Source organism: Charadrius vociferus, unplaced genomic scaffold, assembly GCF_000708025.1.
Source record: "Charadrius vociferus isolate BGI_N301 unplaced genomic scaffold, ASM70802v2 scaffold221, whole genome shotgun sequence".
Classification (NCBI taxonomy): domain Eukaryota; kingdom Metazoa; phylum Chordata; class Aves; order Charadriiformes; family Charadriidae; genus Charadrius; species Charadrius vociferus.
Window position 1 is genome coordinate 682,423 of NW_009647019.1, and position 13,899 is coordinate 696,321.

General features: G+C 38.3%; 1 protein-coding gene across 1 annotated transcript in view; it reads left to right on the forward strand.

The window, feature by feature from the left end:
* PCDH9 (protocadherin 9) overlaps positions 1 to 13,899 on the forward strand; it is a 697,290-nt gene that overhangs the window by 449,566 nt on the left and 233,825 nt on the right. The window contains exon 8 of the mRNA XM_009895475.1: positions 4,355 to 4,556. Within this exon, the coding sequence (XP_009893777.1) occupies positions 4,355 to 4,556 (202 nt within the window). The remainder of the gene's footprint in view (positions 1 to 4,354; positions 4,557 to 13,899) is intronic.

Consider the following 13,899-nt stretch of genomic DNA (forward strand, 5'->3'; position numbering starts at 1 on the left):
CCCCCAGTTATGGTTTATGATTGAATATGTCACAAATTTTAGATTTTCATTTTGGCCAAGTTTTGTGGACCTGAACCATAACCTTATCTCATCCTGTATATAATCCTGCATATGTTGTAGCATAATTAAAATTGTAATTACTTGTTATCATTAGTCCCAGTGTTGTACCAACTATAAACCTCATTACTCAGAATAACTTGATTCTGTCTTCAAGTAAAAAGAATTCAAAGCTGCATTTTGTTGCATGAGGAAGCAGATAAATACAAACATAGTCTGAGCACATTGTAGGAATTTCCTCTGAAAGGAGAGTCCCTGATACTATTGTAGAGTAGAAACTCAATGTACGAGTGAGGGGGTCACAGCCCATGTTCCGGGTGCCAGCTGCTGGGGGTGAGGCATTAGTCATTGGAATGCGTTAACCAGGGCAGTGGTGGAGTCCCCATCCCTGGAGGTATTTAAGGGTCATGTAGATATGCTCAGGAACATGGTTTAGTGGTGGGCTTGTCAGTGTTAGGTTAACGATTGGACTCGATGATCTTACAGGTCTTTTCCAATCTAGGACATTCTGTGATTCTGTGAGTGCCTGTACCTTCCCCAAACTGGGTGTGCATGGGGTGTGTGAAGAAGCCTTTCTTCTCATATGAAGAAAGGCTTAGGGACTTGGATCTCTTTAGTCTAGAGAAAAGAAGATTGAGGGGGGATCTTATTAATACTTACAAATACTTAAAGGGAGGATGCCAGGGGGATGGGAGCAGTCTTTTTTCAGTGGTGCCCAGTGATAGGACGAGGGGTAATGGGCATAAACTTGAACATAGGAAGTTCCATCTTAACATGAGAAGGAACTTCTTTACTTTGAGGGTAGTGGAGCACTGGAACAGGCTGCCCAGAGAGGTGGTGGAGTCTCCCACTCTGGAGACATTCAAAACCCGCCTGGACGCTGTCCTGTGCAACCTGCTGTAGGTGACCCTGCTCTGGCAGGGGGGTTGGACTAGATGATCTCCAGAGGTCCCTTCCAACCCTAACCATTCTGTGATTAGGATAAGGAAGTTTTAGCTATTAAAAAGTCTGCAGCATCAGAAAGTTTTTAACATTAAATGGTTACCACAGAATGGCTGCAGAGCTCCTTCAGGGAAAGCTAAGGGCATCTGGCTCGGCCAGAAAACTTTTCTGTGACTTGCACCGTGCTTGGGGGGATTCATGAATGTGCATGTGTTTGTGAACCTGGGGAGTGTGGTGTGTGTGCTGCACTAGCGACCATTTGCTTCTGCCAGCCCAAGAGGAGGAGGGGACGTGGCTGTCTGTGCCTGTGTCTGGTGTGAGTCCTGAATGTGGGTGCTGCTGGAGGCACAGCCTTGTCTTTGGTTGGCTGTATAGCCACAGCTGTGGCTGTGTCAGTGTCCTCTGTGTGTGCCCACGTGTTTGTGTCCGGGATACATGCTCAGTCTCAGTGCTGCAGCAGCTTTGCTAGTGCACAGGAGAAAGTGGCAGATGCACCCCTCAGCGGGGGCAGAGACCCCACGTCCCCAGGCACTGGGCTGGGCTCCAGTGGCTGGGCAGGCGGGTCCTGGACCAGTGCAGCTGGAGGAGGTGGCCACATGTCACATCGTTTAACACCCTCATAAGCTCTCAGTAGGTTGAGTGACAGTCTTCTCTTGCAATTAATATGATATGTCTAAACTTAAACCTTTGCTTTGAGTCTCTCTTTGTGGAAGGCTTTTTGCCCTCGTTGTTTTGATGGCAGGGCTTAGTCTAAAGTTTCTTGACGGACTGCATACTGTCCGTTCATCATCTCTGGAACTGGATCACTGTTTACGTGACCTTTAGATGTTTCTGTAATCCTTTATGATTTGTGGGGTCGTCAGTGAGAGGCTCAGAAAGCCAAACCAATATATTTTTTTCTTATCATATAAAGTATGGATTTAAAAATTTATAGCACTATCAGCTAAGAAGTTGCCAGTATTAGTGTTAGTCCTGTGTCGTTTTACTGGCTGACTGGTCGCCTGTCAGTATAGAGTCAAAGCAGATTTACATTAGTATGAGGAGCTTTTGTTACTCAAGATCAGTATTTTTACTACATAACTCATGAAACTGGACATTTTTGTATTTATGTATTTTTATGTTTATTTGGGAGGTTAATTAATTACAGAGGTTTAATTCTTTTGCAGAATCTTAAATTGAAATTTTCATCTCCCCTCTTACTTTAAGAATTTATTTTCTCAGTCATTCATATTTTCTCATAGAATCTTTTAGTTAAAAAAAAAAAAAAAGAAAGTAATCTCCTTTTCTTGTTCCTCTTACTGATTTTACTAGTGACATAAATTCTTACTTCGGAAAAACAGATCTCAAAATTTGGGTTACTGAAAATAAACACAAGAAGATAAGATTTTAAGCTGTGTAGTTAGCTATATTTCTATTTTGTTCATTTTGAAGGGAAAGAAAAAAAGAGCCTGCTAGCAATTTAAAAAAAAATGTTCAGGGCGACAATTCTGTAATGAAGAAGTTGTAAGAAAAAGCTACAAAGTGTGAGGTAGAAGTTTGCTTAGTGATAGTATATATATATAGGTCCTCTGTTGATGTAAACGAATACAACTCAGTGACTCAGAGGATCTGTTTGGTTTTGGAACAGTTGGATTCTAATCCTAAAGCTAGGAAAGGAACTTAAAAGCAAAATGCTAATTATAAAATCACAGCCAAGAGCAAGTAGTATTACATGTATTTCTATACCGAATTACATAGTAATCCAAAATTGACTTAATCAACTATCTATGTCCACCCAAGGGAGACAAATAAAAAGAAACCTGGTAAAGGATATTGATCATCATGTAAAATGGTAGTAATTACCATTAACAAATAGTTTTTAATAAGCAAATATACAGTTAGTAGTATTAACTTGAGGTTTTTCTCATTAAAAAAAAGAAGTATGAAGAAAAGAGACTCAGGGCAAAAAAAGGAGAGTCAGGGCCTGATTCGTTTTCCATTAACTTCAGGAAAACTCATTTGGATTTGGGATGGATACGGGACATCTGATTTTAACTACTTAAAAATTGGTAACTAGTAGAAGATACCTGTTGTAGTATCTTCCTGATGTTCCTTTCTCTACTGACTCTGTAAGATTACCTTAGACATAACCCATAACTTTCAAATGGCTAATACTGATAAGAAAGCAACCACTAAACTAAACAGTTATTAAGCTTAAGGCAAACTTTTTGAATCTCTTCTTTATTCTAAACCAATCTAGCTAACCAGATCACTCAGGCTCCCTGTTGCTGAAACTCATTTTTGTGGGAAGATGTGCTTAACTTAATTTAAACACTCTCTTGAGATGCTCTTGAACTAGTTGTTTCCGATGCTTCACAGATGCAGTATTTTGATCCATGAAGACCTGTAATATTCCTTTCATGAATCCCACAGTCGCGGTTGCTAAACAATTTGCAGCAGTGCTATAGGCTCTGGAGCTCATGGGGAATCACTGTATCATTCTGTGGCCACAATTCACAAAGTTGGGTTATTTCTCCAGATGAGAGAGGTTCAAAAATCAATAATGGTTAACTAAACCAAGCGTACACTGCAGATTTTTTATTTTATTTTTTTTTTTGAGATGACTGTGGGGTTTTTCTAAGAAGTTCAGGAAAATTCGTAATTCTGGCTTTCGTTCACTGTGTTGTTTTGAAAAAGTTTTGTGCTGTTTATTTTTGTTTCTCTTATCAGAGTGGTAATTGCTTATTCCATCATTGCATTCTGTGATTCTTTGCCGAACACTGTGATTTCACGGATATGTTATCAACCCTAAATATCTATATTAGTTAGATAATTGATATCAGTTAAATATCCTTATAGAGACATATTTATGTATCCTTCTGTCATCCTGGAAGATGACAACCATTTTTATTGGTTTGTTTAACATGATGGACATTGTCCTAGTATGAACACTGATAATACAGGTTTTAACCTCAGAAAATATATACGTATTACAATTTCTGATGTCATTTGCTTTTCATAACGTAGTTTGCAATGATTTTGTACTTCTCAGAGATTTTTTTTTTTTTTAGATCATGCTTTTAAAATTATGAGAAATATACCTAACTTTCTTATGAGCAGCTTATTTCACAGATGAGCATGTGCAGACCTTTGAAATTTGGCTCTCCTGCCTGCCATCTTCCCTGGGTTGCTCTAAAAGCAAGCCAAAGAAAAAAAAAAAAACAACAAACAAGCAAACACGGTAATAACAATAGCCTCATAAGCATTGCCAGGAATTTATTTGTATGTGAAAAGTTTAAAAAAACATCAAAAAACAAGAGTCAGGAGAACAGAAAAGAAGAGCACTAATCAGCATGTCCTGTGCTCTTCTTTGTAGTCCCAGCGCCGTGTTACATTTCACCTCCCCGATGGCTCCCAGGAAAGCTGCAGTGACAGTGGTCTGGGAGACCACGAGCCGGTGGGTGGTGGAACCCTGATCTCACACCCTCTCCCTCTGGTTCAGCCGCAGGACGAATTCTACGACCAGGCTTCACCGGACAAGAGGACTGAAGCTGATGGCAACTCTGACCCCAACTCGGGTGAGTCACCTGCAGTGCTCTGCTTCTCTGAGTTGCTTTGGTAACTTGGTTACTTTCGTTTTTATCCCTTTGAGCTTTGCAATGGTAGAGATGAATATTTGGTCATGTTTAACTCTTGGTTAGGAAATAACGCTTGGTAGGAAATAATGTAGTTTTCCTGAAGTGACTCATGTTACAATTTTACTAGAGACGAAAATAAGTGAAAAAGTGAGAAAAAACAGTTCCATACAAATTGCACAGTAAGTGAGAACAGCTGGGAAGAGGAAGTCCTACAAGGTAGCAAGGTTTTCTTGATGGTTGTGGTGCCGTTGCTATTTATCATTGGACTTAGTTTTAGGAAAGTAATTCTAAATACAAATTTAAAGAGCAAGGACATCGGGGTTGCACTATCTGTTAGACTATCGTAGAAAACATTAAATCAGTGAAGCACTGAAAAATTTAAAGAATCCTAATTTCTATAACACACCTAAAATTCCCCCTTCTAACAGCAAGAAACACAGGGTTTCCTTTTTAGGTTGGAATGGCAATGTTCCACTTTTTGGAACTGTCAGATACACGTTTTCGTATGAATATTAAGCATGTGCAGTTTATCTGGTTTGGGAATTCCTGCTTTTCTTCTTATTTCCTTCTCTATAATGCATTTACATTATTGCAGTGTTTAGGTTTGTTTTGTTGTTGGTTTTTTTATAACAGTAAGTACCAAAAAAATGAAGTGAGTTCTTAACCAATACTGCGAATAGTATTTTGGCATTGGAATGTGGAGACTTGGACGTACTGAAAACTGTAAGGTGGCAGTAACACTGCCCTTAAGCCTCTTGTTTTCTGTCTAGAATGTGGAGACAAAGGTTAAAAGTCTTATCTGTGCTCTTGGAAGGTAATTGGACTTGAGTTCTCTTGCATCCCAGGAGTGTAGAAATAAGAATTAGTTTCTCCCTTTGGCATTTCTCCCTTTGTATAGATGATTAAATTGTCACTGAACTTGTACAAACTAGGAGAGAAGGTGGGCTTGGGATCTGATGAACAATATTAAGGCTCGTGTTCTCATTTAGGCAGAGCTGGATCTGAATTATGACATTTAAATCATGGCAGATGAGAATGTGAACTGTGGAATATTGAGCTTAGAAACATTTTTCCCATACTTTTTATGGGAAGACCGAGAAGGTGTGATGGGTGAAACTTTATGCAGAAACAATTTGAAATGCTTTACTGTCTCAGAGTTGTATTACGGTTTCCTATTCCCTTTTCTCCTTTTCCTTTCCTTTTTGTTCTGGATATGATACCTGCATTTTATTTTCTTTACCAAAACAGAAATGTTTTTGGAACTGTGATCTTAAACCCTAAATCTGCAGAAATACAAAGAACTATAAAAGAATAGCAACTGTGGATGGATTGGAAGAGCAAGAATGTATGTCTGCTTAAGCAAGTGAGGAGCTTAAGTGGAATTATCTTGTTAATTCTCTGACCACGTGTGAGACGTGTGAAAGATTTAACAAGATCAGAGCGGAGTTTTAAGGCAGCATTGTGTGTTGGCACTGTCACTTTGGCTTCACTGACTCTGAATTGCACACGTCTTCAAAATGTGACATTAAAATCCTGCAGGAGAGTTAGGAAAAATGGGCTTAGTAAATTTTATAGCAAGTTATTAAAAATGTGTTTTTACAAATTTTGCATCAAGCACATTGCGCAAACATAGTATATTAATCATGATGATCTATTCATCCCTAATACAGAGACTAACAGAATATTAACCAGAGTGAACAAGCGTTCTTAAAAGCCATGTGAAAAAATTTTATGTCTGTAGTTACATCTAGTTTATCCTTGGGGATGCTAAATTCATGGCAAATTTATGAAAATCTAATCATCAAGCTGTATTGATGATTAGTGAAGTACTGAAGTATAGATTTTTCACCTTTTATCAGACTGAATTAGGACAGACATGGAAATAGTGCATTCCGTACCTCATCAAATCTCACAAACTAAGAAGGGAATGATATGGTCATTACTGTGACAGAAATCATCCTAAGAAAACCCAAGGCAGGAAGGGAGTGATGCTGCCCATTTGATGGATTTGACTTTTATATCTTACTCAGTATCAAGTTATTGCTTAGGCATTGTGTCAAAAGTTATTTTGCTACTGGAGGCACGAGTTTTTTGATGAGATGTGAAATGGAGTTTAAAGCAGTTTATGGTTATTGAAGATCCTGTGGCAATTTTCAGAAGAGAAAAATGTTATCTGGTGACTGGGCCAAATTCCTTTGTGGGTATTTACATATGCTCATGGTTAAAATAACTGATATGGTATCATTTCAACATTGTATTCTTTGACACTTCTAAACTTAATTTCTAGGTATATTGTGGTGAAATGTTAAACAGTTGTATTTAACCGTAGAGGTTGCTTCATTTCAGTGGCTGTTTAAGGGATTGCTCTTTATGAAAATACTTGAGGCATGTAAGGTAAAAGATACAGATATAACATAAGGAAAAAGTCTTAGTGGAGAGTAGTAGTATTACCATGTACATTTACTGCTGACAGTTTTGGATGATACATGTTGCAAAAAAATATTTTATTTTGATTTTAAATGTTTCAACTGAAAAGAAAGAGAAGTGTTTATGGGAATATTTTCTTATGATCTAGAAGAATAAAATCTGCACAAAAAGTACAGATTTGTCCCACTGTATTTTTATGAATGTTCATTCTAAGTAAAAGTTTGCTTCAGCTCATGGGAATATGATGTTAATCTTGATAGTAAAGTCTTTGCCTCATGGTGAGAGCAATTTTGGTTAATGGCTTTAATGCTCAGTGGTTTGTGTGGTTTGTTATTGTACACTGTGAAGTTTTGTGAATAAAAATAAAGCCATTGTTTCTCAGTATTAGAATGTTGCTATTTAAATTATATTTGAAAAGTGACCAAGGCCCAGGTCTTCAAAATCTGAAATAGGGAAAAAAAAAGAGCTAAAAGTCTTGATAATTTATTACGCAAAGGAATGAGAAACCTTATTGCCAGATTTTCTTGCAATCATTTGCTTCTACAGAGATACAAGAGCTACAATTGCATGATTTAATGAAAGAAACATACACAGTGAGAGTACATTCATCTAGCTAATCTTAAAACAGCAATCTTTCTCACTGGGGAAACTGAAATAAAGAGAGACACCAAACACTAGCATTGTCAGCCACACACTGTCACCGTGGTTATGAGAGAAAGGCAACAAGATGGAAATATGAAGAAAAAATAAAATTTAGAAGAACTTTAATAGTGATGTGTATAGTCCAAGTTTGGTTTGCATCACTCAAACCTGTATTTTTTGTATAGAGTCATTTTTTTAACCCCTGAGGTTTTTATTCAGTGGCCTAAGGTATCTTCCATTTCACCATTGTTGACTGATAAATGTTAATTGATGTCAGAGGACTGTGATGTTAACCTGTCGGTTGCAACTTTGTTATATTTCACCTTTATCTCGTTTGCACCCTAATACGCTTCTTAAGAATTCTTCCATCAGTGTGCAACAATTCACTGTGTTTAAAAACAACATAATGCTAGAGTGACACCAGCACTGTGGTTTTGTTATGCATTATTAAATGATAATAACAAGAAGTAATTCAAATTTACTACAGGAAGTCTCATTATTCAAGAGTCATGCTTATGATGATTTAATTTTGCATACAATATTGATTTGTAAGGCAAGCCTTGTGTATGTTACAACATTTTATTGCATTTAAATGCAGTGATTAACAACCTCAGCCTTGCCTTGCTGACCATGACTTTGACACAAGCATGGGCCAAGAGAAAGGGAATGCAGCATGATATAACCTGGCTACATTGTTTGACACCATGATGACAAAGAAAAGAGAAAATATTAGATTGTTGAGAGTCTGTAAATATTAGAGTGTTGAGAGTCTGTAAAAAAATAAAACAACAAAAAAGCAACAAAACAACACAAGGCACATGCTAAAAAGGAGATCCTATAACTTCTTGGAAACTAATGGTTTTGAATAATTTGAAATATGCTTTGATGTGTGGAATGCTGACCTCATATTCTTCAAATGAACACGATCTTTTGCGTTTGGAGGGTGTGCATATTACACTTTCTATAAAAACTAAAGGAAGATACTCTAAAGGTCTGTCAGCCGATTAAAGTTATTTACCTTTTAGTACATCAGATAAGAACGCAGATAACATAAAAGAAAAAGTCACTGTAAAGTTATATTTACTGATATGACTTTATAACCTCTCTTATTACCAAACCCCTGCTTTTTAGAGGTTTTAAATGTGTGTATCAGGAAGCGATCTTAAAAACAAACATCTTCTTTATCATCACTTACATGTAAAGTGTACAACTGTTTGATGTATTTGAATGTGAATCACTTCTTCAGTAATCAGTCAAAAGAAAATGATGCTTTTGTTTTCCAGCAGTCAGGTGCAGAATGTTATTTTTCATTACTATGTGTGATTTTCCTTGGCATAAAAAACCGCAAACCTTATTAGTGAAGAATTCTTCTTTCACTGTGGTTCAGTAAAGGTTGTCAGGGACTTAAATTTAGATTGGAATTGCTAACGTACCTAAGGGTTTTGTGTGGCAGAGCTGTGCGATAGAACTGTATGAAGGAAAAATGTGCCTCCTAGTGTAAAGAAGGGGAAAAATGCACTTTCATGAAAGTGCTTGATAAATCACATTTTGATAGCTGCAAGCTGTGGATGTGATTCATTTTTCTTCAAAGAGATAAAGAGGAATAGCATATATTTAGTGGAGTATTAGAACTGCTCTGGGGAGAAAGCCTACTATATGCTGTGGATGAATCTATGAAGTAATTCCAATGGTTTAAAACCAGTCAGAAATATAATATTTATGCCTTCTGATATATGTTTATGAAGCTAAGTAAATGCTTGCCTAATTTCCACACCTCATTAATAAGTAGTATCAATATATGTTGTATAACACAAAGTAATAACTTTATAAAAACAGCGAGCTGTAGAAAAAATGGTAACAAACCCACTGTTTTGAAGGTCATCCTTTTTACTAAGTAAAAGGGATGACCTTCAAATTAAGTAAAATATTCTATTCTGTCCTGAGTTATTAATTAAATATTCCAAAGCAATTCCATATTCTTGAAAGTAATGTTCTAATGCTGTCTACTAATAATACTGTTTGTGGATAGCTTTTTTATTTCCAGTACATTAAAAATTATATGGATAAATGTGGTTGATAAATACCTGAGTTCCCACATTTTAGTAAACCTAATACTACTGTGGTTTAGTCAAGTGATGTCAGGGGTATTAAATCATACTATGATTCCAGTAATAAGAAGGAATATCTTTGTGACAGTGGTTTAATTATGATTAAAGTTCAGAGTAATGGCAAAACTGTCTTGTATTACACTTGGTCATATGATAGGGTCCCATGTGGAGAAGCTAAGCCTTTCATGCAAAGAGCTTTGGTTTTACAGTGTCACTATCATTACACGCAGTGGGTGATGATGGTTTAACCTTGCGGGCATACCCTCTGCTTAATCCTGCCTTTCATTTTGCTGCCTCAAAAGTTTCTTGTCATACTTGGCAATATTGGAGTCCATAGCTGAGCAACCTAAGGTGTAGGAAGAAATGTTACTCTGTTAATGCTTCAGCTCTAGATCAATCACTGTCCATAGTTATTCTTGTGTTTTCATAATATGAGACTCTATGTGAACTAAAATAAGAGCATTTGCCTTTGAGTCATTTCCTCCATTTCATTAAACACAAGTTCATACCTCACACAGAATCTAACACTGTCACATTCAGCTACAGGCAAGTAGGAGTAAGAAAAACTGGAGTCAAGTTGGTGAATTAGCCTACTGAAGAGCTATAAAATAGTCTGAAGTCTGAATTAAATCTTAGCCCTTGAACTTATTTCTTTAAAAAGATAAATAAAATCTGAGAGGCGTAAGAGGTATTGCTATCCCTTTACATCTCTTTGCTGACTCATTACAGTGAGGATTTTAAAATTGTCTTGGTTTAGAAAAGCCACTGTGCTACATCTGTTCCTGTTCTACTCTCTTTTCCCCCATACACCAAAGCTAATTAGAGTGTAAATCAGGATGGCATAGCCATTGAGTGGGCAGCGAGAGGGGAACTCGTCCCATCGCTTCTCTGAGATGAACACCTAATGTGTCTGAATTTTCTAGGTGCTACTGCCATCCAAGACAAGAAATTGTAGGTCCTCAGCAGTGAGCTGAGGAGGTTAGATGGGGCATGGGGACTATTCAGACCTGTAAGAATAATTTAGAAGGGTTAGAGGATTAAAGGAGGGGGAAGATTGTGCATTACGCGAGAGTTGGTGCCTGTGACTGCCGTCGCTGCTGTTACCTAGGACAGTTTAAAACCACAGATGCTTTTGCCAGTGGTGCAGGCTAAAACAAAAGACTGATTTAAGGAACTGCTAAGAGTTATTTTCTCCTATCAGTAAGTGTTATCTTCTCACAAGGCTTTTCTTCTTATCACAGTAAGCCTAAATCTACTGCAGAGATTCATAGATTTTTTAAGTTTTAAAACACTGTCATTATCTAGTCAAACCTATAGCACAGCACACAGACTTTCACACAAGATTTTTTTAAAATCAAACCTGTGTTTTAAAATAGCCCAGTGAATTATTTATCTTGGTGTTTGTATTGGGTTTGTGTGGCAAGGGGCAGAGTGGGGCAGGGTGGGAGAGCTGCACAGGTGGCTTCTGTGAGAAGAGACCAGCAGCTGTCCCCATGTTAGACAGAGCCAGTTCCCGCTGGCTCCCGAATAGACCCACTACTGCCCAAATCTATGCAGCAGCTGGGAGAGAGGAGTAAGAAAAATGTGAGACAAACAACCCTGCAGACACCAAGGTCAGTGAAGAAGGAGAGGGAGGAGGTGCTCCAGGCACTGAAGCAGAGATTCCTCTGCAGCCCATGGAGAAGACTGTGGTGTCCTCTGCAGCCCAAGAAGGACCCCACACTGCAGCAGGCAGATGTACCCTGAAGGAAACTGCAGCCCATGAAGAGCCCATGCAGCAGCAGGCTCCTGGAAGGAGCTGTGGCCCATAAAGCATGAGCCCAAGCAGCCCAAAAGCAGGTTTTCTGGCAGGAACTGCAGCTTGTTTGGGACCCATGTTGGAGCAGTCCAATCCTAAAGGACTGTACCCTGTGGAAAGGACCCATGCTAGAGCAGTTCATGGAGGGCTGTATCCCTTAAAACAGACTCTATGTTGGAGCAGGGGGACGGTGTAGTGAGGAAGAGGTGGGAGAGACAAACTGTTATCAACTGACTGCAACTCCCATTCCCCATCCACCTGTGTCACTCAGCGGGGAGGTGGGGGGAGGAGGAGACATAAAAGTAGGGAATGAAGGAGTGAAATTGAGCCTGGGAGAAGGACGGGGTAGAGGGAAGGTGTTTTTAGGTTGTTTTGGTTCTTTGGGGTTTTTTTGTTTGTTTGTTTGTTTGTTTGGTTGGTTGGTTGGTTGGTTGTTTTTCTCAAAACACTACTCTGTTTTTAATTGGCGATATACTAAATTAATCTTCCCGAAGTTGAGCCAGTCCTGCTGGCGAAGGTAACTGGTGAGTGATCTACCTGTCCTTGTCTCAACCCATGAGCTTTTTCATCTTATGTTCTTCCCCTGTCTTGCTGAGGAGAGGGAGAGAGAGAGCGCGGCTTGATGGGCACCTTGCAGCCAGTCAGGGTTAACCCACCAGTGTGTTAAAGTAGATACTGTATTTCCAGTCTGAAAGCATTTATCTTCAGTGTCTCACTCTTGTCTGTGAGACTGTAAAGCCCTTTGTCAACAGGAAATCTTTGACTTCCAGAAGCCTGTAGATATTTGAGGCCCAAGGGACTATTTTGACTACTACAGCCTTCTGCATAATACAAGTCAGAAATCTGAGCCAATAACCTGTAACAAAGTGTGTATCTTCTGCTTGTATCTACACCATATGTTACAGAATGATTCCTTAATTTAATGGTCTTCAGTGACAGAGGAAACAGTATTCCGATGCTTACTGACTTCAAAGGAATCAACTTGTCACCTTTTAGTTGATAAATTTGGTGTTTGGTGTCCATAGCTTAGACGTAGTGCTCAAGTCACCTTGGATCTGTAATAAATTGGTTAGTTCTTTGTAATATTTTGAATGTTGCAATATTTTGTTCTTGAACACTTTTTTTTTTTCTTTCTTTTTTTGAATATTTATCCCATATCTGGCCAGAACACAAAAGAACGGAGAATCATTCACTCCTCTCTAACACTCTTACAGATAAATGACATAGTCAACAGTTTCAACTTAAATATTCACAATAAGAAAAATAAAACATAACTCTTCTAAAACACTGGCTTTTTAAAAATCAGTTTGTCTCTTTACTTCATTGTTTTGACCTCAGTGTGCACTTTTCCATGCTGCATAAGCATTCTATTTAACAGTACTTTTTAGCAGTAGAACAGCAACAGATTTTTCTGTTCTTTAGAGACTTTCCATGGGCAGTGAAAGTAAAAAGCACAACTGAATGCATATCTCTTTAATCATGGTTAAATATATTAGAAGGGCTTTATTAGCATTCTAGGTGCTCAGGTAACTCTATTTGAGACAATACACCTTTTAAAAGTGTGATAGTGTGATTATGGCAGCAATATTTGAGATTTTTGAGGTTGCTTTTTCTGAAATTCAATTAAAGTTATTATTGCCAGCTATGTTTTTTACATTGATACTGATTCATTTTCTGATGTTTCACATACTGTTTCTAATGGAGGCTTAGCAGTGCAACTCCTATTCACAATGCCAAACACATACTTGTTTAAAAGAAAGATTACAGTTGTAAGAATAAAGGTGTTGAGTTTAGTATGGAAGTTTTAATTTCAGTGTTCAAGTGGCTACAAATTGTAAGTGTAATTAGAATTGCTGATGGCCCCAATGAGAGGAATAACTCCATGCAGGACCCCATTGCACCAGCACAGACTTGGGCCTGACCGATTAGAAAGCAGCTCTGCAGTAAAAGAACTGGGGGTCCTGGTGGGCAACAGACTGACCATGAGGCAGAAATGCGCACTAGAAGTAAAGAAATCAACCTACTGGACTGCATTAGGAAGGGTCTTGCCAGCAAGTTGGTGGAGATGGTCCTTCCTCTCTGCTCAGCACTGGTGAGACACGTTTGAAGTGCTACGTCCAGTGCTGGGCTCCTCTGTACAGAAGGGAAAATAAAACATGGAGCAAGTCCAGATATATAGGGCTCATAGGTGCTACTTGAAATACCCTGAGGTATTGTACCTCTTGTTAACGGCACGCTCTTCTTTCATTTTTGACATCTACATGCAAATGTCTTAGGTACCCCAGGATATTTCTAAAGTGGCGTTCCA